The sequence below is a fragment of the Plectrocnemia conspersa genome, unplaced genomic scaffold, assembly GCF_051122295.1.
Source record: "Plectrocnemia conspersa isolate PC_06_02 unplaced genomic scaffold, ASM5112229v1 ptg000007l, whole genome shotgun sequence".
Lineage (NCBI taxonomy): Eukaryota > Metazoa > Arthropoda > Insecta > Trichoptera > Polycentropodidae > Plectrocnemia > Plectrocnemia conspersa.
Genome location: NW_028277171.1, coordinates 1,435,160 through 1,457,246, shown reverse-complemented (window position 1 = coordinate 1,457,246; position 22,087 = coordinate 1,435,160). Strand labels below are relative to the sequence as shown.

At 37.8% G+C, this 22,087-nt stretch overlaps 4 protein-coding genes across 6 annotated transcripts; 3 read left to right on the top strand and 1 right to left on the bottom strand.

Annotated features, from left to right (window-relative positions):
• Positions 1-1,497: 1,497 nt before the first annotated feature.
• On the top strand, positions 1,498-3,003 carry LOC148233614 (beta-3 adrenergic receptor-like). Its single transcript, XM_088188645.1, has 2 exons — positions 1,498-1,719; positions 1,779-3,003. Exons 1-2 carry the CDS (start codon positions 1,604-1,606, stop codon positions 2,791-2,793), a joined length of 1,131 nt encoding a protein of 376 aa, XP_088044771.1. The 5' UTR covers positions 1,498-1,603; the 3' UTR covers positions 2,794-3,003.
• A 9,808-nt stretch (positions 3,004-12,811) lies between these two features.
• On the top strand, positions 12,812-14,434 carry Prosbeta4 (Proteasome beta4 subunit). Its single transcript, XM_088189074.1, has 4 exons — positions 12,812-13,015; positions 13,090-13,283; positions 13,984-14,146; positions 14,209-14,434. Exons 1-4 carry the CDS (start codon positions 12,922-12,924, stop codon positions 14,382-14,384), a joined length of 627 nt encoding a protein of 208 aa, XP_088045200.1. The 5' UTR covers positions 12,812-12,921; the 3' UTR covers positions 14,385-14,434.
• Positions 14,435-15,939: 1,505 nt separating this feature from the next.
• LOC148233612 (uncharacterized) lies at positions 15,940-19,219 on the bottom strand. Of its 2 annotated transcripts, none has more exons than XM_088189076.1 (4): positions 17,484-19,219; positions 16,666-17,116; positions 16,495-16,596; positions 15,940-16,425 (listed from the first exon to the last, which is right to left on the bottom strand). In XM_088189076.1, the coding sequence occupies exons 2-4, from the start codon at positions 16,801-16,803 to the stop codon at positions 16,132-16,134; spliced, it is 534 nt and encodes a 177-aa protein (XP_088045202.1). In that variant the 5' UTR covers positions 16,804-17,116; positions 17,484-19,219; the 3' UTR covers positions 15,940-16,131. The 2 variants fall into 2 exon arrangements, with proteins under 2 accessions (XP_088045202.1, XP_088045201.1); XM_088189075.1 differs by having other exon boundaries at positions 16,666-17,440; positions 17,484-18,814.
• LOC148233611 (bleomycin hydrolase) lies at positions 18,958-22,084 on the top strand. Of its 2 annotated transcripts, XM_088189072.1 has the most exons (10): positions 18,958-18,997; positions 19,082-19,485; positions 19,555-19,692; positions 19,754-19,874; positions 20,960-21,087; positions 21,155-21,282; positions 21,343-21,441; positions 21,509-21,629; positions 21,707-21,817; positions 21,889-22,084. In XM_088189072.1, the coding sequence occupies exons 1-10, from the start codon at positions 18,988-18,990 to the stop codon at positions 21,988-21,990; spliced, it is 1,362 nt and encodes a 453-aa protein (XP_088045198.1). In that variant the 5' UTR covers positions 18,958-18,987; the 3' UTR covers positions 21,991-22,084. The 2 variants fall into 2 exon arrangements, with proteins under 2 accessions (XP_088045198.1, XP_088045199.1); XM_088189073.1 differs by having other exon boundaries at positions 18,958-19,485.
• Positions 22,085-22,087: the final 3 nt, after the last annotated feature.

Here is a 22,087-nt window from a genome sequence, read left to right as displayed (position 1 = left end):
TACCCCCCCACCCAAATTACGTCTCTGAGCAAAAGTAGCGAAAGACATGAAAACTAAGGATTTGACTGAATAATTTGTGAATATGAAATGTAGGAGGAAAGATTTTAGTTTTTAATATTTGTTTAGAACTAGGTCGTGCTAATATTATATGAAAAATGGTTTAATCGCAGGTGTACAGATTTCCTACCCCTGCCACAATATTTGACTTTGGGTACTACACAATCAGCTAGATGCTCTTCTTCGACTGTGTACTACACTAAGTCCCAAAAACTTGAAATATGTTAAAAAATAATGATAATTTTAAAAATATATTGCTTTAGAATTTTTTTAATAAATTAGGTTTTTTAAATTTTTTTATCAACCAATTTTAGTTTAAAATTACCTTAAAGTTGGATTTATCGGACCAAGTGACTTTCGCCCAATCTTGGTGTTTTCGGGCCCACTCTAACCTTCGAATTTTATTTATTTCTGAAAGCCTCGGTTTATGTCGGGCTTTACAACCTCCGAGTCCCTTATCACCGTCCGCGAAAAACTGGTTGGTCTTCCGCTTGCAGAGACTTCTGCAGCCAGTTTTAAAGACGTTTCTTGGCGATTTTTAAGGGCCAACATTCAATCTTCTTTACAGATGTCTTTCGTGTTCTTTCACTTCATGGCTTTGATTTGTAAGAACCACATTCATTGAACCGTTTCAAAGCATTTTGGACAGCGTGTCGTGAACATTTAATGTATTTTCTAATTTCCGATATATTCCGTCAATAATATGCGAATGCAGTGAAATTATATTCGCTCTTTTAGCTTAATTCGCATTATTTATAAAATAATTAAAACGACAAATAAAGGATGAAATCAGGCAACTGAACATAACGGTCACTTCAGCGAGACTTCAATTAGACCTGCAATCCTTTTTTAAAACTCAAATGAACAAATAAAAACGACAAATTCCTTTATGTAGTTGCCAAATTTACAGTTAAAACTACCTGCTAAAAGTTTCAGTCCGACTATGCACTTGTAAAGATCTACACACTTTAATTTTTCTATATTTTATTTAATGTTATATTATATATACAATATTTGTCTATAAAAAATTATATTTTTTATGGATGTACTACATATTACATTGTTAAGGTTTTTTAATATGTGTTTGTTTGATATTTATTTTAATTTTCTGTTTTTATATGTAATTTGAAAAAAATATTCAGAAAATTAGTTTTTCTTTAGGGGGAAGGGGTGAGGCTGATAATAATTTTTGCCGGTTGCCCAAAACTTGAAGTTTCGTCACTGTTATCTACCTAGTATTAAAACAAGTATGGGTGCAAAGGATTAAGTAATTTTCTCGACGTTTCGACTCTATTATTACTATAAAACATAAAATTGTCTTTTCTTTCCTAATAATATGAGTTTTTAATTCGGTTTAGTTTACTAGGGGAAAGAAATGCGAGAACTGAATTAGCGCGGAGCGGTGGGAGATATTAGGAGTCGGAAGCGCCGGAGGGCTTCCGAGTGACGTCGAAGGAAAAGTCGCGAAAACGGCCGTCGCGTCGGCAGTCGGCCGTCGGCGGAGTCGCAGTGCGCTCGTCCGAGAAGGGGCGACGCAGGCGACCGGATGATATCGCCGTGGTCCTGGGCCGTGGGAGGCTGCGCTCTAGCCGCAGTGCTAGCCAACGGCCTGGCCCTGACCGCCTTCTGCGCGCGACCCGCCCTCAGGACCGTGGCAGACAGGTGCGTCGCTTCTTTCCGCTCCTCTCGAACGCGACCTTCACCCGAGCTTCTGTCCGCAGATTCGTGGCCAACCTGCTGGCCGGAAACCTGGCGTGCGCCGCCGTGCTGGGACCTCTGCTGGCCTTCGACCTAACTGCGAGCGGGAGGCCCTCGCCGTGGGCCTGCGCCGCCGCCGAGGGCGTCTCGGCCTTCTTCTGCCTGGCCGCGTCCTCGGGAGCGCTGCTGGTGGCCGCCGACCAGTACCTGGCCGTGACCGACCCGCTGCGCTACAGGGCCAGGGTCAACGGGCCGCGCTGCCTGTCGGCCGTTCTGGCCCAGTGGACGGTCTCCGCTCTGTTCGGCGCGGGAGCCGCGCTCGCTTCCGCCCCCTCGTCCGGACCCTGGGGCTTTTGCGAGACGTCGACTGCGCCCCGCGGTCTCTACGACGCGGTCTTCTCCTGCCTCTACGTCGGCTGCTCGCTTTCCTCCTTCGCCTCCGTGTGCCTGATGCGCGCCCGCATCTGGCTGGCGGCGAGGCGCAGCTTCCGCCCTCCGGCGCCGTCGCCGATCCGCCCGGCCTGCGTCTCGCCACCCACGTTCAAGATCGACTTGGTCGCGGACGACTGCCTGCGCTCCGTGCGCTCGAGCCCCGAATTAGGTGGACTCCTGCACCCGCCCTCTCCGGCCGCCTCGCCCAGACCCTCGCCGGCCAGCTCTCTGAGGTGGCGCGTCTCGAACGAGTCCCGGGCCGCTAGGGCTGGAGGACTAGCGGCCGCTCTCGCTGCAAGTCAACTCCCGGCCGCCGTCTCGAGGCTGTTCCCCCGTCTCGGCGTGCTGCCCCTGGCGATGCTGTGCCTCGGGGCCGCCGCCTCTCCGTTCCTGTTCGCCTTCCGGAGCCGCCGAGTGCGCCGGGAGTTGTCGGAGATGTGCGGGGCGCGAGAGGCGATCGGGAGAGACTGGCCTCCGAAGACGGCGCTGCTCGTGACTCGCGCCCTCGCGGCCCGCAAGGCTCGCCGCCTGCTCAAGAGGTCCCCGCTGCGAGACAGGAGGCGCAGGAGGTCCTCGACAGCCGCCTCCTCCGACGACGCCGGATGAGCCCACGTGTCTCTCTTCTGGGCTCTCCTGACGGTTCGTCTGCTGCGGGGCGAGACGGCCCAATTTTTCCGCGCGGAAAATCCCGACGCGACGTCGGCCGCGTTCGACTCCGGATAAAGACGCGATAATGTACAGGACGCGTGTTATAATATTCTCTACGATCATGTAATCGCGTATACGAGTGAATAAAGTGATATTTTTTAATTTACATATATGCGCGTTGTATTATTTTTAACAAGCGATATATTAATCCTCGCAGGATTAAGAATAAATAACGCTTATTTTACAACGATGAAAATGGAATAATTTTTTTATTATTTAATTTATCTGTTCCTCTTATGAGCAGTAAACCACTCACAAAGAATACACAGACAAGGCCGGCTCGAGAGTTGCGATTGGGATTGCAATAATACCGGTACTGACATTATTATTATTATTTCAATTAATTGACTTGCATGCAACTATTGTTTCGATAAAATAAATATTTTAATTAAAACATTTTAATTATTTATTATTTTGGAACAATAATCGTCTTTCACAAAATATCTACAATGAACGACCGCTTCTCTATGCCTCCTAAATGTTTATACCAGCGGTCAAAACACCACTCGCCAATTTCTTCCAATAAAATATATTACTCATTATTTTTTGCCAGTTACGATTATCCGAAAGAATGATAAAGGAATGTGGAGAAAAGTGTAAATCTGTTTGTTCAAACTTTTTTCAAAAACATATTTATGTGATTTACTTTAATTGCAAATTTAATATTTATTTTAGAATATCTCAATTATATTTATTTTCGAAAGATTGATCTCCCGTAAACTTATTTATTTATATTTATATTAAAAGAACATTAATTAAATTTGAGTTATAAATGTTTATGTAAATATTATAAAATATAAAATGCATATATAATGCACAACTCTTTTGACCCAGACAATTTGGCCTTACATATGCGATTTTTTTTTTTTAAATAATTAATTTGCATTTTTACAATAAATTATGTTATTAAAAATTGATTTTTTGTGTACTTTCAATGATGTAATGTAATAATTTCATATTTATTTACTTTCATCAACTTTGATGTAAAAAAAAAAGGCAACACATTTCAATTATATCGTCTGGTACAATTTATTTTTATTTGGTAACAAAAGAAATAACGTTGCATTATTTTTATATATATGTTTCACACAAAACATTGGTGTTTAGTGAAGCGTATTCTGTGGACTTTTTGGTTAAAAATATAGCGTTATATATAATTGCACTAAACATTTGATAATATGCACTTTGTACACACGAACATAAATTTGATTACTTTACACTAAAAATTTGATAGTATGCATTTTGTACACTCAAACTTGAATTTAATATTTTGCACAGATCTTTTTGACATATTTATAATATACATATGTTGTCTAATGTTTTAGTTTTTTTAAAACGATCAGAGGTTCTCAATATTTAATATTTAATTACGAAATGTATACCAGTTGTAAAACATCATTGGGATCATTCAGTGCAAAGTATTAATTATTAGTGCAACGTATTACTTTTTAGTGCAAAATATTCATTTTTAGTGGAAACTATTTATTCAAAATGACATAATTTGTTTTAAGTTCAATATATCTGTCGAATGTTATATAATTTATTTTTATTTTTGTGAATACGATTAAAAAAGTGTTTATGATGTTAAAAACCGTGCATTTAAATACAAGCCAAAAATATGTCTGAATGGAAATAATTGTCGGGGTATTCCAATGTTTGAGTTTTGCTAATCCGAGTGGTACTCGAATTATTTTTTCGTTTTTTTGATATCAATTAATTGAAATAATAAAAATAATGTCAATACTGTTATTTACTGCTTTGTCTCTAGGTAATATCGGTATTGAAAATTCCGGTATTTTTGCAATCTCGAGTTGTGTCTCACCCATAGGCCATTTTGGTTTTCAGCGCCCCATATTACAAAAAGATTCACTTTTTTTATAATATATATTTATACAATCCATACATATATAATTTTACTGTACGTATATGTACATAGATTTTTTGTGATTATGACTATAATAATATAATACTATGATATAATATTAATAAAGTATAATAGAACAATTAAAAAGACATATACTTGGTAAACGAGTACAGTGCAAATAAAATTAATAACAATATTTATACAAAGGTTTGCACCAATGTTTCTTAATCTTTATCGGCCATGCCCCACCAAAATATCTGTAAAATCCTAATGTAACAAGAATCTTGGCGTCAATGAAAGAGAAAGATAAAAGAAATATCGACAGTTAAAGTACTGAGGAAGAAATTACCAGGAGATTGTTAAATAATATGAGTGATAAATAGTTGTAAAATATACGAAAATATACAAAAAGAGAAAACTGACGTGCATAAAATAATTTTGGTTGGAGCCTTTCATGCAGTTCTAGTTTTCTAAATTTTTGTTTGTTTTTCATTTTATAAGAGAACCCCCACTTCAACAATCCACATTGATTAAATTTTTTGTCTGAAACATTTTTTTATACAATTGAAGGAGTTTAATAAAACCAAATATCTTGTATTTTGCATAAATTGGTAATTGTTTATTTAAAAAAAAATAGTATTTGAATATATCTGTTCAATTACTCGCAAATACTTGATCGTTAACTGATTTTAAAAATGTCATTTCAGGTTTGACATTTAAAAAGTCATTAAGAATATTGAATAGTTTAAAGCATGGTTTCCCAAACTATGTTCCGCGGAACACTGGTGTTCCGCGGAGCCGAAATAGATATTTCACAAAAATTTGGAGTAGATTACAAATATTATTAGTCTTGCTAATACATAAAAATTGTTTATAAATTTGATAAAAATCTTGAAAATATGTGTTAAATATTCAACATTGATGTGTACAAATTCTGGAGGGAAAAGTTTCATATGTCAGTGTTTGTTATGAAAACTTTATTTATGTGATGTCACTTTTATGCAATTTCTTTGGTGCAAATTTACTTTACGCAAATTCACTTGTACGTGATTTTTATACAAGATTTTTCAATCTTAGGATCCAATCTGTCAAATTTACAAAAGGTTATGGCGGATAATTTTTCACGCCTTTTTATTCTACGTGTTAATTCCTAAAACTAATTTATTGCGTTAAAACAGGATTGGGTGTAAACTTTTGGAAATGTAAATGAATTAAATAAAGTTTGCATAAAAATGAATCGATATTCTTGTACATTAATTTAGTCTGATAGCTACAGATTTTTACATTTTGCCAAAAAAAATTACAGAATTTACATATTATTCAAAAACTACCCATGGATCTTTGGTTGAAAACAGGAAATTTGACGAAATAAAGGCCAAATACTTTTACTGATACGTCTACATCGAAGAAGAAAATAACCCAAAAAATGTGATTTCTTCAAAATCGAATAAAGAACAAGTGTCATCTATAATATGAACAGACCAAAATGAAAGTAAATTATTTAAATTTTGGATTAACGTATATTAACAATTCAGATGCTCCTGATGCAATGTGTGTTTTGTGTCAAAAAATACTTGCAAACAGTTCTTTGGCTCCAGCTAAACTTCGAAGGCACTTCGAAGCACACACTCTGATTACAAAGGAAAAGACATGCAATATTTTAAGAGACAACGTGACTCACTAGAAAAGTCCAAATTTCAAATGATTACAATGGCTGAAACTGAAAATGAAAAGTTTCACGACGCATTAAAGATATTTCTACTAGAGTTAATTCGTCGACATGGACTTTGCAGTGAATATACATTGCAAATGGATGAATCTACAGATGCCGCAGGACTAGCTGTGCTATTGGTATTTGTTCGTTACACATATGATAAAAGCATTGAAGAAGATTTACTCACGTGTGCATATCTACATGGAAAAACTACAGTATTAATAATTACATTACAAAACAAGAGATAGGCTGGGAAAAGTGTATTGATATTTGTACAGATGGTACTCGTGCAATGGTAGGAAAAATGTAAGGTGTTTTATCACGTATCCTAAAAGTAGCTACAAGAGATACTAGCATTCACTGTATTTTGTATAGGCTTGCAGTGTTGACTAAAAAAATTTCCACAAATTTAAAAAATGTTATGAAGAAGCCGTGAAAATAATAAACTATGTAAAATCTAGACCACTTCAATCCAGATTAATTAAAATTTTGTGCGATGAAATGGGTAGTGAACATAAAGCACCTTTGTTACATACTGAAGTGAGATGGCTATCCAGTGGAAAAGCACTATTAAGACTTTATGAACTTCGAAATAAATTATTAGTCTTCTTGAAGGCACAAAATAATTTGCAACATTATTTTATCAAATTTTTACCAAATCTTTCCTGGTTGATACATCTTGCATATCCGGCGGATATTTTTACAAAGTGCAATGATGTTAGCTTATTACAAGGAAAAAGTATTATAATTTTTAATATGAGAGATAAAAAAAGATCTTTTGATAAAAAATTACAATTTTAAATTTTATCGGTTGAATCTAATAATTTTGATTGTTTACCTGTCTTGGATGAATGTTTAAATGAATTGAATTTTCAAGTTGATAAAAAAGTTTCACAAGTATTTTTAGAACATCTATAAAACTTGAAAATAACTTTCGGAATATTTTCCGAAAACTAGTAAGGACGATTCCTGGGTTCAGTTGAACCAGTGGGCTTAAGTGCAAGGGATTATGAGAATTTAGTTAAATTAATGAATGACTCTGATTTGAAAGAAAAATATAAAGATCAGCCATTAAATGATTCTGGGCGAGTGTGACTGAAGATTTCCCCAATGTGTCAAAACAAGCTCTGGTTTGTTTACTTCCATTTTCCACGACGTATTTATGCGAAGTGGGATTTTTTAAATATATTGCAACTAAAACAAAATACAGAAATAGACTCGACGCTACGGCAGATATGAGAATACAACTGACCAATATTGTGCCTGATATAATAAAATTGTAATTTAAGAACCCAAAATCATCAGAGTCATTAAGAGTTTTATTTTTTTGGGTATTTTTATGTTTATTAAATAAATTTAATAACATTTTTTACCCAACCTAAAAAATAAGCTAAGTGTTCCGCCAAAATTTTCGGATTTGCCAAGTGTTCCGCCGCTGAAAAAGTTTGGGAAACCCTGGTTTAAAGAATCTCTTCGGACAATCTCCGCGAAAACTAAATATAATACCGAGTTTATCTTGTCGTCTATAATTAATCTTAAATATTTAGTCAATTATTTTCCAAAGCCCGAAAAACAGTTTGAACCAAAATTGAAGAAACGAGTCATTGTGCTGACGTATTCAAATCCATTTGCATGATTGTTTCTAACTAATTTGTATCTTTAGTGTAATAATAATATAATAAACGGCAGTATCTTTGACGTATAGCTGCATATTTTCGTTGTTTGTGCACGAAGCCATGTCATTCACGTAAATCGGGAAAAATAAAAGTCCAAGTATAGAACCCCGAGAAACCCCGCAATCAGTAGTGGGGTAAAGGCGGGCCCGTTGGCTAAATTTATCTGATATTCAGATTTTACCCAATTTAAGCAAATAATTTAAATTTAATTAAAATTATAATTTTAATAAAACAATAAGTCGAAATAAATTATTAAATAAACTTATAATCGCGTGTTTAATTTTCCATTCCATTACGTTACGAGGTTGTGCTCTGTTATGTTAAGAGTATTTCCAATCTTTAACATTAAATCAACTAGATATTCTTTTCTGCAAAAACCCAAAAACTTATTGAAAAAAGTATGATTATTCTTTTAAAATATTGCTTAAGAAATTTTGGAATAAATTAAGTTTTTAATATTTTTTTGTATAATATTAACCAATATTAGTCTAAAATGAAAGTTGGATTTATCGGACCAAATGACTCGCCCAATCTTCAGGTGTCCAATCTCGGTGTTTTCGGCTCACTCTAACCTTCGAGTTTTATTTATTTCTGTGTCGGGCTCACATCGTTTATATAACAATATATTATTAAACAAAAAAATTATAACTGCAAATAAAGGGTAAAATCACGAAACTGAACATAACGGTCGATAGGCAATACAGAACAATAAGACCAGTAATCCCATTTTAAAACTCAAGTGAGCGATAAAAATCGACAAATTCATTTGTTGAGTTTTCAAAATTATGTTTTAAACTACCTGCTAAAATATTTTGGTCAGATTATGCACTTGTAAAGAGTTACACACCATTTTAAGGAGTGCCCCATTATTATGCTCAATACTGTATGTACGGAGATTATTTTTGGCGCTGATTTTGGACGACGTTTATATAGAATTTTTTTTTAACCATACTTGTCGAAGTCAAAATAGTTCAAGAAATATTAATTTTCGCTCGAATCGGGCTTTTTTAAAAACTTTCCGTGTCGATAAAATATTTTGCCTTTTTTCGAATGAGCAAAATTCATCTCGATAGTAAAACCACCCACGTTATTTCTTATTACAATGGAAGAGAGATCTCTTGACTATGCAATTGTATTAATAATTGGAAATATTTAACGGACTACTCTTTGTGTTGAAAGGCATTGCGTTCTACCCTGCACATAATAATGTTGTCTCTACCCCAGAGTGACCATCTAAATCGTTTCTTTTTAAGGCGAAACAACACACGACACAGATTGTGTCCAAGAAGCGATGCAATTGTTCCGCAAACATCCCCATACGTGATTCGCCAGAGCTGTCTCTAACCAGCATTATTAAAGATGTAACGTTTAGTCACAGACGGGGCAGACAGAGAAAAACTCGATGAGACTCATCAGAAGACGCCTCAAAGACACATCAGCGGATCGTACCGCATCATCACAACGACGAATATTCAACTCGAGATTCGAGCGAAGACTCTCCGTTTTCCAAGACCTGTCATTTCAAATCCACCGCCTGATAGCGGTATCTACATTTCTCTTTATTTGTAAGTTTAAAAAAATAATTATTAACAACTTTTCCGGCATCTATTTTAGCTGCAAAATAACGTCCCTTCGACGTTAAAACTCCAAGAAAAAAATATTTGTTGGCGTATTTTAAAAATATATCAAATTATATAACAAATACATTAAACATATTTATATAGTGGAAAGTTTATACCTTTTTTCTCTTAAGGCTTACTAATCAAGAGACACTGCGAGAATATTTTAGACAGCGACGTAACAGACCAAGGTACTTGTAGATTCCAAAGGGAGAACCTCAGAGAAGTGTGCTAGGCCCTTTCTCTTAATTTTATATACGGACGATACCAGTATTTTTGAAAACGCTGACCACGCGACAATATTAACTAGTTATTGCGGTATTAAAGCAATTGCGTTTAAAATAAAAAAATCCTACATAATTTAAATAGTTATTCAAAAAATATAGACAATAATAATTAACACGGATAAAACGAAAGCCATACTAGTTTTAACTCGTAGGAAACGGGGTAATTTCGTCAAGTAGAGAGCGAGTGCTAAATATCGAACGACACTAACGTCACTACACGTAAAAATATTTCGCGAGAACAAGCAAACCAACTAACTCACTAATTTCGAGTATCAACGACAGTGATAAAATCCAAATTTTAATATTATAAACATAAACTTCAACTACAGCAATCCCAGGTCTCTAAAAAAACTATTATGGTTAAACTATTCATGTGTATTTTTCTTTCATTCATTCTTATATATTTATCTTCATAATATTTTTTAGCGAATCTTCTGGTCTTTTTTTAGTAAATAATCGTAAACTGAGAACGGTGGTAACAAAGCTGTTATTTAAATAAATTAATGGATATGCATAAAAAAAACGTAGGTTCAAGCTAGTTTTTCTTCTCCAGAAAATGTCAAATCGAGAAATTTTATAAAGCATTTTTTATTATATAAAATTAAATTTGTTCGAATATTAAGATAATAAACCATTTCGAAGGTGTTAGTGCCAGATGTTTGAAAATATGCATACATTTCTCGGAAGATCGAAAGTATTTGAATGACCAACATTTTTTTGCAATCTAACCGGCCGTCGGTTTTATCTTTGCTTTGGTGATCTAAAAACACCTGCAGACGATTTAGGGCTGTTTTTATTTTTCGATAATAAAATAATAAGATAACAAAAAAAAACGATGATGTTTAATTCTAATTTAGATGGCATGTGTTTTTTAAAGGGTTGTTTTAAGAATAATATGTAAGAAGAAGTATAGACAGACTTCACATCTTGCATATTTCTCCATAGTTAGTCTACACCTGGATGTTTTAAAAATATGATAGCTATCCTTACCGATATTAATACAGACTTAATATTTTCAAACCGAATTTTGGTCAATAGGTGTGCGCAAAAACAAGTATCACTTCTAAGAAGTCAAAAATTGACAAAAATCGGGGCATCGCAGTGGGAACGTTGGGTAACGAGCGTTCCCACTGCGACGGCGACGGCATGATTTTATTGCTTTTGGCGTGGATTTTTGACTTCTGAGAAAGAATAATTTTTTTTGCGCTCTCTTATTGATCGAAATTCTGTTTAGATATGTTAAACTGTTGTTTTTCGGACTAAAAATATTTGTTGACATATACACTTGTGCGCATAAACACTCCATTGACGTTTGTTATCGTCTACGATATTTAGAGGAAACAATTAATCAAATCAAGCTCATGCTCCCCCCCCCCTTCCCTCAAAGCACTGTAGAAGATTTTTCGGTGCAGTAGACGCTGTATAATATTTTGGAACGATTCTAGTACTGTGCGACTTTTTCCGGTTCGTAGAATAATTAAGAAGTTATTTTTAACACTTGCCAAACGTAACAATACAAAGGCGCGTCCGATATTCGATTGCAGCAATTGAACCGATACGATTTCGACTATGCAAAAATCCCGAATCGAATGCTTCGACCGGAAACGAAATGAACTGCAACGGTCGCGGCCTTGTAGAGATATTCATTTTATCCAAATATATTTGCAGTTTGATTATTTGGCATGCAGTTCTATCGAAACGTTGCAAGCGTATACAACGTTTTAATAACGATTACGATATAGAGCAGCTTTTCAAGAAAGCTTTCGAAGCAATAGACAAAAGTATAATGTTAACGAAATTAGAGATTTAATAGTTTTAAGATGTTTTTTAATACAATAGTATTGACCCACTTCAATTATTGTGCAACAGTCTACAGTGTGTGGTCGTACCCGATCGTCTAGGACCTAGACGACTGAAGAGCGGCATACGAGAGACACCTAGACACACCTCTACAGTCTGCCTCGTAATGTCTCGTGTGTCGCTCTGTAGTCTCTCTTGTAGTCTGTCTCGTAGTGTCTGCCTGTAGATGTCTCTCGATGTATGTCTCATAGTGTCTATCAATGCCACTTGAAGATCGGCCTTATGGATCGTAGGTTGGGAAGGTCTCCAGCGAATCACAACCATACAGAGATCATTCAACCAATTGTTGCACTCGTATATTTGACCAACGAAATATGCCCACATCCTTAAAAGTAAATAGATATATAATGGGTATAGATTCTCTGTATTTTGAGGGTAATTACGACGTTCTTCAACACATTGTTTATGTATTCCTTTATGTTCAAAGGATCGTTTATTTCCTCTGGACATTACGAGGGTTTTTCAGTGTCAGTCTATGTTGTCGTTCTTGCGGGTTATTCTTTGTTTATATTATACAATTGACAAGATACATTATTGTAGTTATCATTTGGGGGGAGAGAAATTTTAGAATAAATTAAGTTTTTAATATATTTTATATTAACCAATATTAGTTTAAAATGACTTAAAAGTTGTATTGATTGTCCCACATCGTCGAGTCTTCTTGTCACCATCCGCGAAGAAACGGATGGTCATTCGTTTGCAGAGACCTTAGACTCAGTTTTTAGCTTTGATTTGTAAGAACCACATTCTTTGAACCGATATGATAGCGTGACAGCTCTTTTTTTCTACTTTGAAATGTTTATATAATATTATAAAATATATATATATATATATATATAACTAAACAATAGGAGCTGCAATCCCTTTTTAGAACTGAAGTGAGCAATAAAAAAGGAGAATAATAAAAGAGGCAATGGCCGGCGCGAAACGACGTCGTGGCCAACGACGAGTGAGTTGTGTGTTTCGCCGGCGCTCGTTCGGGACAGTCATAGCCTCATAGCGCAAAATGGAGTGCATAATAGGAGTGAAGTTCCGCGACTTCGTCATGCTGGCGGTGGACACGAACCTCGCCATGGGCGGCCTGATCCTGGCCAAGGACGGTAAGAACGCGACTGCTCGGCGTGAGCGTGAGTTGACACTAACTTGTAGCCCTAACCTGTTTCACCCGTTTCAGACGAAAACAAAATGTACCCGCTGACGAGCCGGATGGTGATGGCCGCGGTGGGCGAGGCGGGCGACACCACCCAGTTCGCGGAGTACATAGCCAAGAACATCCACCTCTATAAAATACGCAACGGCTACGAGATGAGCTCGGCGGCCGCCGCTCACTTCACTAGGAACAACCTCGTCAAGTGGCTGAGGAGCAGGGTCAGCTTTTTAATAATTTTACATCATTTTTACCATACAAAATTAAATAATTAGTGGTTTCAATATCCTTATATATAATATTATCCTAAATTGGTTTTCTTATTTAGAATCGATGCTGACCGATAGGGGATATTTTCTTGGGTTGCTGAAAACCAATATGAGAACTTAACAGTTATTTATTTTCTTTATGGCAAAATTCAAATTATCATTTGACTTTTTCACGCATAATATACAAAATCTATGAGAGGTCCGCTCTTGGTATTGGACTGGAATCGTATTATTTACATGCAATGCATAAGGGCTCGATATCTGACTGCGGCGACAGGCGACAGCCTTAAATGTTACAGTGAATTTGTATTTTTCACTAGTGCACTTCAAATACATTTTCATCAGTAGATACATAATTTAACTGTTATGTATTATAAAAGTTCGAAAATTAATTATAGGTTTACAACTTTCGTTAGGTCAAGTCATCGCATATTACTTCATAGTTTGTCTGCAATTCAATATTAAATTATTTTAAAAATATGATATACTGCAGACATTTGATATGGTAGTAGCAAACCGAATTTTGGTCAATAGGAGTCATCATGTCTCCTATTGGTCAAAATTCGTAATATTGTTATAAAAAGTCTTGATATCAACGCTAAATAACCCAACAATTTTAATTTGACCAGAAAAATGCATGTATAATCCGTAGAATCCGTACAACGTCAACATGCTGCTCGGCGGGTGGGACAAACAGGAGGGACCGCTGCTCTACCACATGGACTACCTGGGGGCGCAAGTGCCCGTTCCGTACGCGGCCATCGGCTACGGCGGTTTCTTCGCCCTCTCCATCATGGACCGATACCACAGAACCAGTACGTCGTTTTTCGATATCACCTGACACCGTGCGCTTTACGCTACTCACATCAATTTACAGATCAAACCGAAGACGAGGCTTACGAAATCATGAAGAAATGCGTCAGAGAAGTGCACAAACGACTCGTCATCAACATCCCCAATTTCAAAGTGGCCGTCATCGACAGAGACGGCATCAGAGACATGCCGACCATCACGTCTCTGAAGCTATCGCAAGAAGAAATGGCAGCGATTTAAGATACATATTTTTATACATTATTTTATATTCAATAAATTTGTCTTTCTAACCTGTGTGACCTTTTTAATGTGTGAATGAATTTTCTAATAAATTCACTACACTTACTTCTAAATGTGATATAATATACTTAACCTTATTACCCCATATGTGCGTATTCTTCATATGACCCATTATCTTTATTTTAGAATTAGAATTTAAAACAATCCAGCAAAGATGGAATTATGTATTATGAAACGTTACTTCTATTATTCAATTTTATTATTAAAAATCAGGTACGATTTAACAGGAAATTTTTTTGACAAATGGACATAAAACGAATTCTTCGTCTATTTATGTCATGTAAATCTTTTGAGTTATTCGTGAGATGATTTCACTGTTCTGATAAATGCTCGCATAATAATGCACAAACAATTATTTTATACATTGCTCATTTAAATTGTCCTCTATTCTTTTGCAAACATCTCAATTGCATTGACTCATTACGCCTGAAATTCATATAATAAAGTCAGCTTCTAGTATGCTGCGGACTAGGGCATCATAAAGAGTGCGCATTTCTTAATATAAAACTGAGTTTCCAATGCTTTTCGAAAGTCTCGCCTAGATCCTTAGTCAAGGAAGACCTGTAAGAGTATTTCGCTGGCATTGAGGACCTTAAAAATGATATTGTGTGGCATTTGTTGACACTAAAAGGTAATCGGTTATCAAAAGCCCACTTCCATAAAGAATTGAGATCATCCGTATGTAATAAAAAAATTTGAACAATTCATTGCTGTTTCTATGTCATTAATGAACAATAGACCCAAGCTGGATCCTAGCGGTACTCCAGTAGAGGTCTTATATCGTTCTGAAAATGAGTTTTTATACTTGAACTGACATCCATTGGTCAAATAATTTGAGAATAGCTTTATGAGACCTTAAGAAATTAGATAATTTTTTCACAAGTAAATCACGATTAACTCGATCAAACGTCCAATGTAAGAAGAAACAATGATTAAAAATGTATTTATGTAATACAATTTTTAATAATAAAAGTGCTAAAAGCAACACTCAATGCGAGACTTTTCACCCTTTTTATGAACAAGAGGATCTCAAAATTAAATTCAATATAAATCATAAAGTCCTTTTAAAATAAAATCTAGTCCTGAAGAAAAAACGTAAAGACAATTATTATAAAGAAACCGCAGAATAGCATTAACGATTATATTATAAGAAATAGATTTAAAGGTGTGTTTTTGCTCCTTTGACGAATACGATGGATGTAATGGACAGTTGGACCAATACAAGAGAAAATCAAAATTCCCTCATCACCGTAGACAATATTGTAAACGATATTCGTTCGGAGGATGAGGTGGTTCGACATGCTGACCAATAATATTTAAGTAATAATTAAAATAGTTAAATAAATATGCAAAAGCATGTAGTTTAATTTGAATAATATTTTCACAACAATTTCAGTATTATTCTCTATTTTTTATAATAAGTCTGGAGCTGACTGAATTGTATCTTGTCTTGATTAAGAATAGGCGCTCAACGCTTTGAGGTGAACGTTAAAAGTTTTTTATAATATAAAATGCGGTATTTATTCATAAGTTAGAACATATATGTATTATTAAAATTACAAAACATTACACAATATAACAGGTATTTATTATAGATTGGAATAATTAACGACAAAGCACTCGATAATTTATATAATAATTATTGCCAAGATTTCCGTTAGGATTGAAGCTATTTGTTTGTTGTTGACTATTTGCGCAGTAGCTTCTTCATCTGCTTGTTCTGGCTCTCCAGCGAGCATTGGGCGTTTTCGGCTCTGCTCAGCATACTGTCCAGCTTGTCCACCTGCGACGATATCTGGTCGTGCAGCTCGGAGCCGGGGACAGGGACGCGAGTCTCGGAGTCGTCGGGCAGCGCTCTCGGCCCGGAAGTCCCCTGACTGCCGTCCACCGGCAAGTAGCTGGGGTCGGTGGAGTACGACATGTTGTCCTTCGATCCGCCCAGCTTGTTCTTGATCAGATCGGCGATGCTTCCGTACATGCCCTGCGGTGGAAGACGGCTGCCGTTTTATACACGCTTGACCGCATTTTGAAAATACAGAGGGGACACTACCTTGATCCTGTTGATCTTGCGCTGGGTGCCCGTCAAGATGGAGTTGAGCTCGCTCAGTCCTCCGCTCGTCTGCTGGTACTCTTCGTTCTGCAGCGAAATGTCCTGTGGGTGTGGGTGTAGATGTAGAGGTAAGACTAGACGCAGGAGGGGTAGGGGCGAGAGAGGACTCACCTCGAAGCGAGCGGCGTCGGCGTCGGTGTCGGTCGCGATCGACGGCGCGTTCTTCGCGAGAAACTCGTCCTTGTCGGGTCTGTCGAGCCCCAGGAGGTCGGCCCGCATGCAAGCGTGCTCGTACGTGCCCTCCGCCATCGCTTATCGATCGCCGGTCGTCGCGAAGGTCATGCCCTTTTCGTCGGGACGGCCAAAGGGCGGGTCTCCGCGGCCCGTCAGCGACGGCAGCCGAATTCAAGCTTCGCGCTAAATCAATAATCGACCCGGTGTTGCCAGCTATTATCGGTACATATAATGTAGCATATTTGGAAGTGGCTAGGGATGTGCCCTAAAGTGGATTGGGAATATGAATGGGGATTTTATAAAAGCATTTTTTGTTTAACTATCTAAAATATTGTTTTATTATTTCTTAGCCTCGCGTTTTATAGAAAAAAAAACACAATTTGACAGTCTCGTTCAAAATTCAGAATTCAGGAGAGCCACTCGTCTCTGATAAAGAAAGGTATGTGAAAGTTTAATCACTTTTTATTTTACTAAGTGCGTCACATTTCCGAGAATCCTTCCTCTAAATATCGCCTACGATAATAAAAGTGCACGTGCATACGTATTTCTAACAATGCATGCGAAAACAAAATATTTTTAATCCGCAAAACGACAATTGAATCATAATAATAATATTATTTGTGTCAATATCAGATATATTCTCTGTACATACAACTATATCTTGAGTAAAATAAAAAAAATTCAGTTTACGAGAAATTGTTTTTTAGATTTTCTTTAAAGTATAACCCGAGAATTTATGGTTTAGAATCAGGAACTTCATTTTAGCTTATAGTATATGGTTTGTTATATAGTTATTACAATATATGGGTGACCAGTGCACGAGGCAGCACCGCTAGGTCGGCTACTGCTAATGCTCCGGTCACACTTCTATCTGGAATGGCGGGCACCGTTGGATCTCCCATCCGCTAACTCACTCACACAATAAGTTTTAAAAAAGTTTTGTTTAATTGATTTCAGGGACGGTAATGCTGACGGGTGGCAATCATACACAGATTGAGCCGCTGCAGTAGCATTTTTATTGAAGATATGAGCTGAGTCCGGAAGATTGGTCGTGTAGAGAGATATTTGTCACGCCAGTGCTACTCAAGTGCCGACCTGTTTTGGCCATAACAAATCTAAATTGGCCCCCATATGATTAATAAGCCTACAATATTGCAAAAACCCACGATCGAACGCGAATTAAATTTTAAAAAGTAAATTCAAAATATATAATTTTTTCCACGGCACAGCTTCGAGATTCTATTTAAGAAAAATACCAGTTTTAGATAGCGTATATCGAACTAGTGATTGCGGTTGTCGTATCGTCCAAGCGCCTAACGATAATGCCATTTTAATTTTCGAATATTACGTAATTGATTTAATTGAATTTTAATTATAATTATTATTTCAATTAAATAGAAACGATTAAAACAAATATTCTCCGTACCAGGGGTGAGATTAGACATTTTATCACCTGAGGCAAAAGACATAGTTTTAGTTATGTCGTCAACTTGGTTTTAATAACAACCCGGATTTTCTATCGATTTCTCCAAAGCAAAGATTATTCTTAAAATTAATTTATTTGCTTTAACGAAATTTTGTGTTCTGGATTGAAGTGCATTCGACAAAATATATATTTCTTCCAGATTCCTAATATCGGTTACGCAATTGCAAATCACAATTTGAAAAGATGGAAATCTTACTAGATTTCCTTGACAAATTAGATTAAATTCTTATGGATTTAAAGGATTGTTAAAATTGATTGAATACTTATTTAAAAGTGATATTGCAGCTTTTATTTTATTGCAATATATTGTAAAGTATAATCTAAGTAAAATCTTCCAATGATTCTTAGAATCCGACCGATTCCCAGTCCGACACCCTTTTGTCGTCTCATTCTTCTACGCTTATGATTTTATTAAAACATTCCAGAAGTTATATCTCAACATAGCTATGTATAAACCCATATCTGAAAACTGTTTCTTTATGTCAAGACGACATTCATGATGTTAATTTTAGCAAACATTTGAAATTGCTATTGTGAATTTTAGTGGTGTAATCACCAGAAGAAGCCATAATTTTTTGTCAAACTAGTCTTTTGCTTTCTATTTTTTCTTTTAAACTTAAATGGATGTAGTAAAAAAAGACATACAATACATTATAAATGTTAAAATTGTAGACTGAGATAATAATTTGAAGAAAGTGAAAATGTTGCAGATTAGGTAAAATAAAGCGCGCATTGGCAACATCGTTCGGTTGTGACGTTCGCTTCTTCGAGTCATGGCGTTCAGTGAGTTTTTTGGCGCACAATCACAATACGTACCTACTTTTGTGAAACATTATAATATACCGCTATACGACCTTTTCGTTTCAGATCCTCTGTCGAAGAAGAGGCTTTCGAGGTTGAGAGAGGAGTTCGAAGAGAACCCCGTGAACGTGCTGGCGAGGAACGTCTGCACAAAGATCGACCCGTTCGACGCGTGCACCTCCAGGAAGAACGCGGAGACGACTCAGCACGTCTTCCAGTACAAGGTGGACTCGGAGGTGAAGCCGGTCACCAACCAGAAGACGGCCGGGACGTGTTGGATCTTCGCTGCGCTCAACGCCATAAGGATCCCCTTCGCCAAGCACTGCGCCCTGGACGAGTTCGAGTTCTCTCAGGCGCACCTGTTTTTCTGGGACAAGATCGAGCGGTGCCACTACTGGCTGACGGCCGTGGTCGAGGCCGCTCGCAGGGGAGAGGACGCCGAGAGCAGGACCGTCTCGTACGTGCTGCAAGTGAGTCCGACTCTGACTCCGTTCCTCTTTTCCACTATGACTTCCTTTTTACGATTCGTTTTAAAAAAGGAGCCCGCCACCGACGGCGGACAATGGGACATGCTGGTCAACCTCGTCGACAAGCACGGACTGATGCCCAAGAAGTGCTACCCGGAGACCTACAGCTGCGATTCCAGCGGACGGCTGGGAGCCCTGCTGCGCTCCAAAGTGAGATATCACGTATCCGTATTGTATTATTCACCTTCGCTCAACCTGAATTACGTTTCAGTTGAGGGAGTTCGCCAAGGTTTTGTGCGATTTAGTGCGCGATAAAGCCGACCAGGAAAAAATACAACAAACCGTCGACGATCAGATGGTCGTGATCTACAGGATCGTCTCTATCTGTCTCGGTGCGTATCCTACTCGATACTACAATTTCATATTTTTGTGTTATTTCTTTGAAATTTCATTACAATTTTTAAACCAATTTATTTATTCATCATAAAACATATATTATATTATTTATTTTTATATATACCTATTGATGAATTTTCGTTTGCGCAATCTAATACCTAGTATTCATTAAAACTCAAAATGTATTGCTTTTCTCCAGTCACATCCTATAAAGGTGTCTTTGTCCATATAAAATATTTTAGTTTAGTTATGCTGTTATTATTGTGATTAAATTTAGTTCAGTGGCGTAGCTATGGGGGGGCGGAGGGGGCGGGCCGCCCCGGGCGGCACTTGCTTGGAGGCGGCATATTCGCGATGGGATCCTCTACTGTGGTTCTTATTGGTTACTTATATACATTTACAAATAACAAGAGCTTAATAATAACCAATTTATTATTTTAAGAAATGCTGATTCTATGACCCTACAAAAAATGTATGGGGGGGCGGCAATTTTAAGGATCGCCCTGGGCGGCACATGCCCTAGCTACGCCACTGATTTAGTTATTAAAAATATTAATAAATAGTGTATTCCGGGAGAATAAAATCGTGAAATAAAATTAAATTTAATATGACAAGTACTATAGTCTATTTATTTTCAAGAGTCAGTGCGCAAGAACATTGTTTAACGCGTAATCATAACATGCTTTTAAATTTCTGCCCTGTGATTGGTCGTTCGCCGTAAGATCAATCGTTTCATTGAGAACGACCAAGCACAAGGCAGAAATTTAAGAGCACATTTTGATTAAGCGTTAAACAATGTTCTTGCGCACTGACTCTTGAAAATAAATAGACTATGAGTAGTTGTGAAAAACAGAGTTCATTTTGCCAAAAATCACATTAATTGGACAATCTTTTGTACAACAAAATACATTAGAAAAAATCGAGTGAAAACAGTAAGAATATGAACAGAGCTTCAAAATAATAATGAAAGCAAACTAACAAAATTACATTTCTTTTCGCTTTATCTAATATTTATAAAAAAATCCCACCGAAATAACGATTCGACTATTAATTCGTCATTTCGTAATGCAAACGATTTTAGGAACTCCTCCTGAGAAATTCACATGGGAGTATTACAACAAATCCAAGGCGTACAAGTCGTCGGGCCCTATGAGTCCTTTGGAATTTTACGAAACCCTAGTGAAACCTGTTTTCAACGTAGACGACAAGGTACCAAACTTTACGATATCTGTAAATTGTCAACTATGCAGTTTTCTAATCGCTCTTCCGTTCGAAGGTCTGCCTCGTCACGGATCCGCGACCCAAACACCCGTACGGCTCGCTCTACACCGTCGACTGCCTGGGAAACATGGTCGGAGGACGACCGACCCTGTACAACAACCAACCCGTCGAGCTACTGATGAAGTGAGTTGGGAGGGACCCGCCGTCGACCGCCGCTCTCTAACCGTGCAATTTTATACACAGCGTCGCCGCCGAGAGCATTAAAGGAGGCGAGGCGGTGTGGTTCGGGGCGGAGGTGCAGAAGCGCTTCGACAGCAAACACGGGCTGCAGGATCTGGAGACGTAATATCGCCCCCCGACTCGTTCGACGCCGACTCGCCCGTCGCCCTAAAGACAGATCGCTTTTCAGGCACGACTTTCGTTCCGCGTTCGGCGAAGACTTCCAGATCACGATGAGCAAAGCCGACCGAGTGATCTACGGGGAGTCGTCCATGAACCACGCCATGGTCTTCACGGGCGTGTCGTTCGACGTCAGTATTCGACCCGACGACGGTCCGTTCTGTTCGGATCTCTCCGGACGGGGTTGACTCTTGTGATTATTTTTCAGAGCGACGGCGCGCCCTCCAAGTTCCGCACCGAGAACTCCTGGGGAGACGAGAAGGGCGACAAGGGCTACCTGCTCACCACCGCCGATTGGTTCAAAGAGTTCGTCTTCGAGGTGAGCCTTCGACCTTCGGGTCGCGACGCGGTCGATAGTACGCGCAATTTAACTTATTTCGCGATCGTCAGGTGGTGGCCGACAAGAAGTTCGTCCCTGCGGAAGTCCTCCAAGTCTTCGAGCGGGAGCCGATCTCGCTGCCCGCCTGGGACCCGATGGGAAACCTGGCCTAGCGACGATTCGGCGATCGTCGTTTTTAAACGCGTTTCGTACGAAAATTCGGCGCTGAACACCTCGCCTTTCGAATAAAGACTGATGAAACCCTAATTG

Bases quoted from the DNA above. Each gene is read 5' to 3' on its own strand.
- LOC148233611 (XM_088189073.1), top strand. From the start codon at position 18,988: ATGGCGTTCAGTGAGTTTTTTGGCGCACAATCACAATACGTACCTACT. The intron at 19,875-20,959 runs GTGCGTATCCTA...AAACGATTTTAG, and splicing joins GATCGTCTCTATCTGTCTCG to GAACTCCTCCTGAGAAATTC. The intron at 21,630-21,706 runs GTCAGTATTCGA...ATTATTTTTCAG, and splicing joins TCACGGGCGTGTCGTTCGAC to AGCGACGGCGCGCCCTCCAA.
- Prosbeta4 (XM_088189074.1), top strand. From the start codon at position 12,922: ATGGAGTGCATAATAGGAGTGAAGTTCCGCGACTTCGTCATGCTGGCG. The intron at 13,284-13,983 runs GTCAGCTTTTTA...TATAATCCGTAG, and splicing joins TCAAGTGGCTGAGGAGCAGG to AATCCGTACAACGTCAACAT. The intron at 14,147-14,208 runs GTACGTCGTTTT...ATCAATTTACAG, and splicing joins GGACCGATACCACAGAACCA to ATCAAACCGAAGACGAGGCT.
- LOC148233612 (XM_088189076.1), bottom strand. From the start codon at position 16,803: ATGGCGGAGGGCACGTACGAGCACGCTTGCATGCGGGCCGACCTCCTG. The intron at 16,597-16,665 runs GTGAGTCCTCTC...CCACACCCACAG, and splicing joins CCGACGCCGCTCGCTTCGAG to GACATTTCGCTGCAGAACGA. The intron at 16,426-16,494 runs GTAGTGTCCCCT...CTTCCACCGCAG, and splicing joins GCAAGATCAACAGGATCAAG to GGCATGTACGGAAGCATCGC.
- LOC148233614 (XM_088188645.1), top strand. From the start codon at position 1,604: ATGATATCGCCGTGGTCCTGGGCCGTGGGAGGCTGCGCTCTAGCCGCA. The intron at 1,720-1,778 runs GTGCGTCGCTTC...TTCTGTCCGCAG, and splicing joins CTCAGGACCGTGGCAGACAG to ATTCGTGGCCAACCTGCTGG.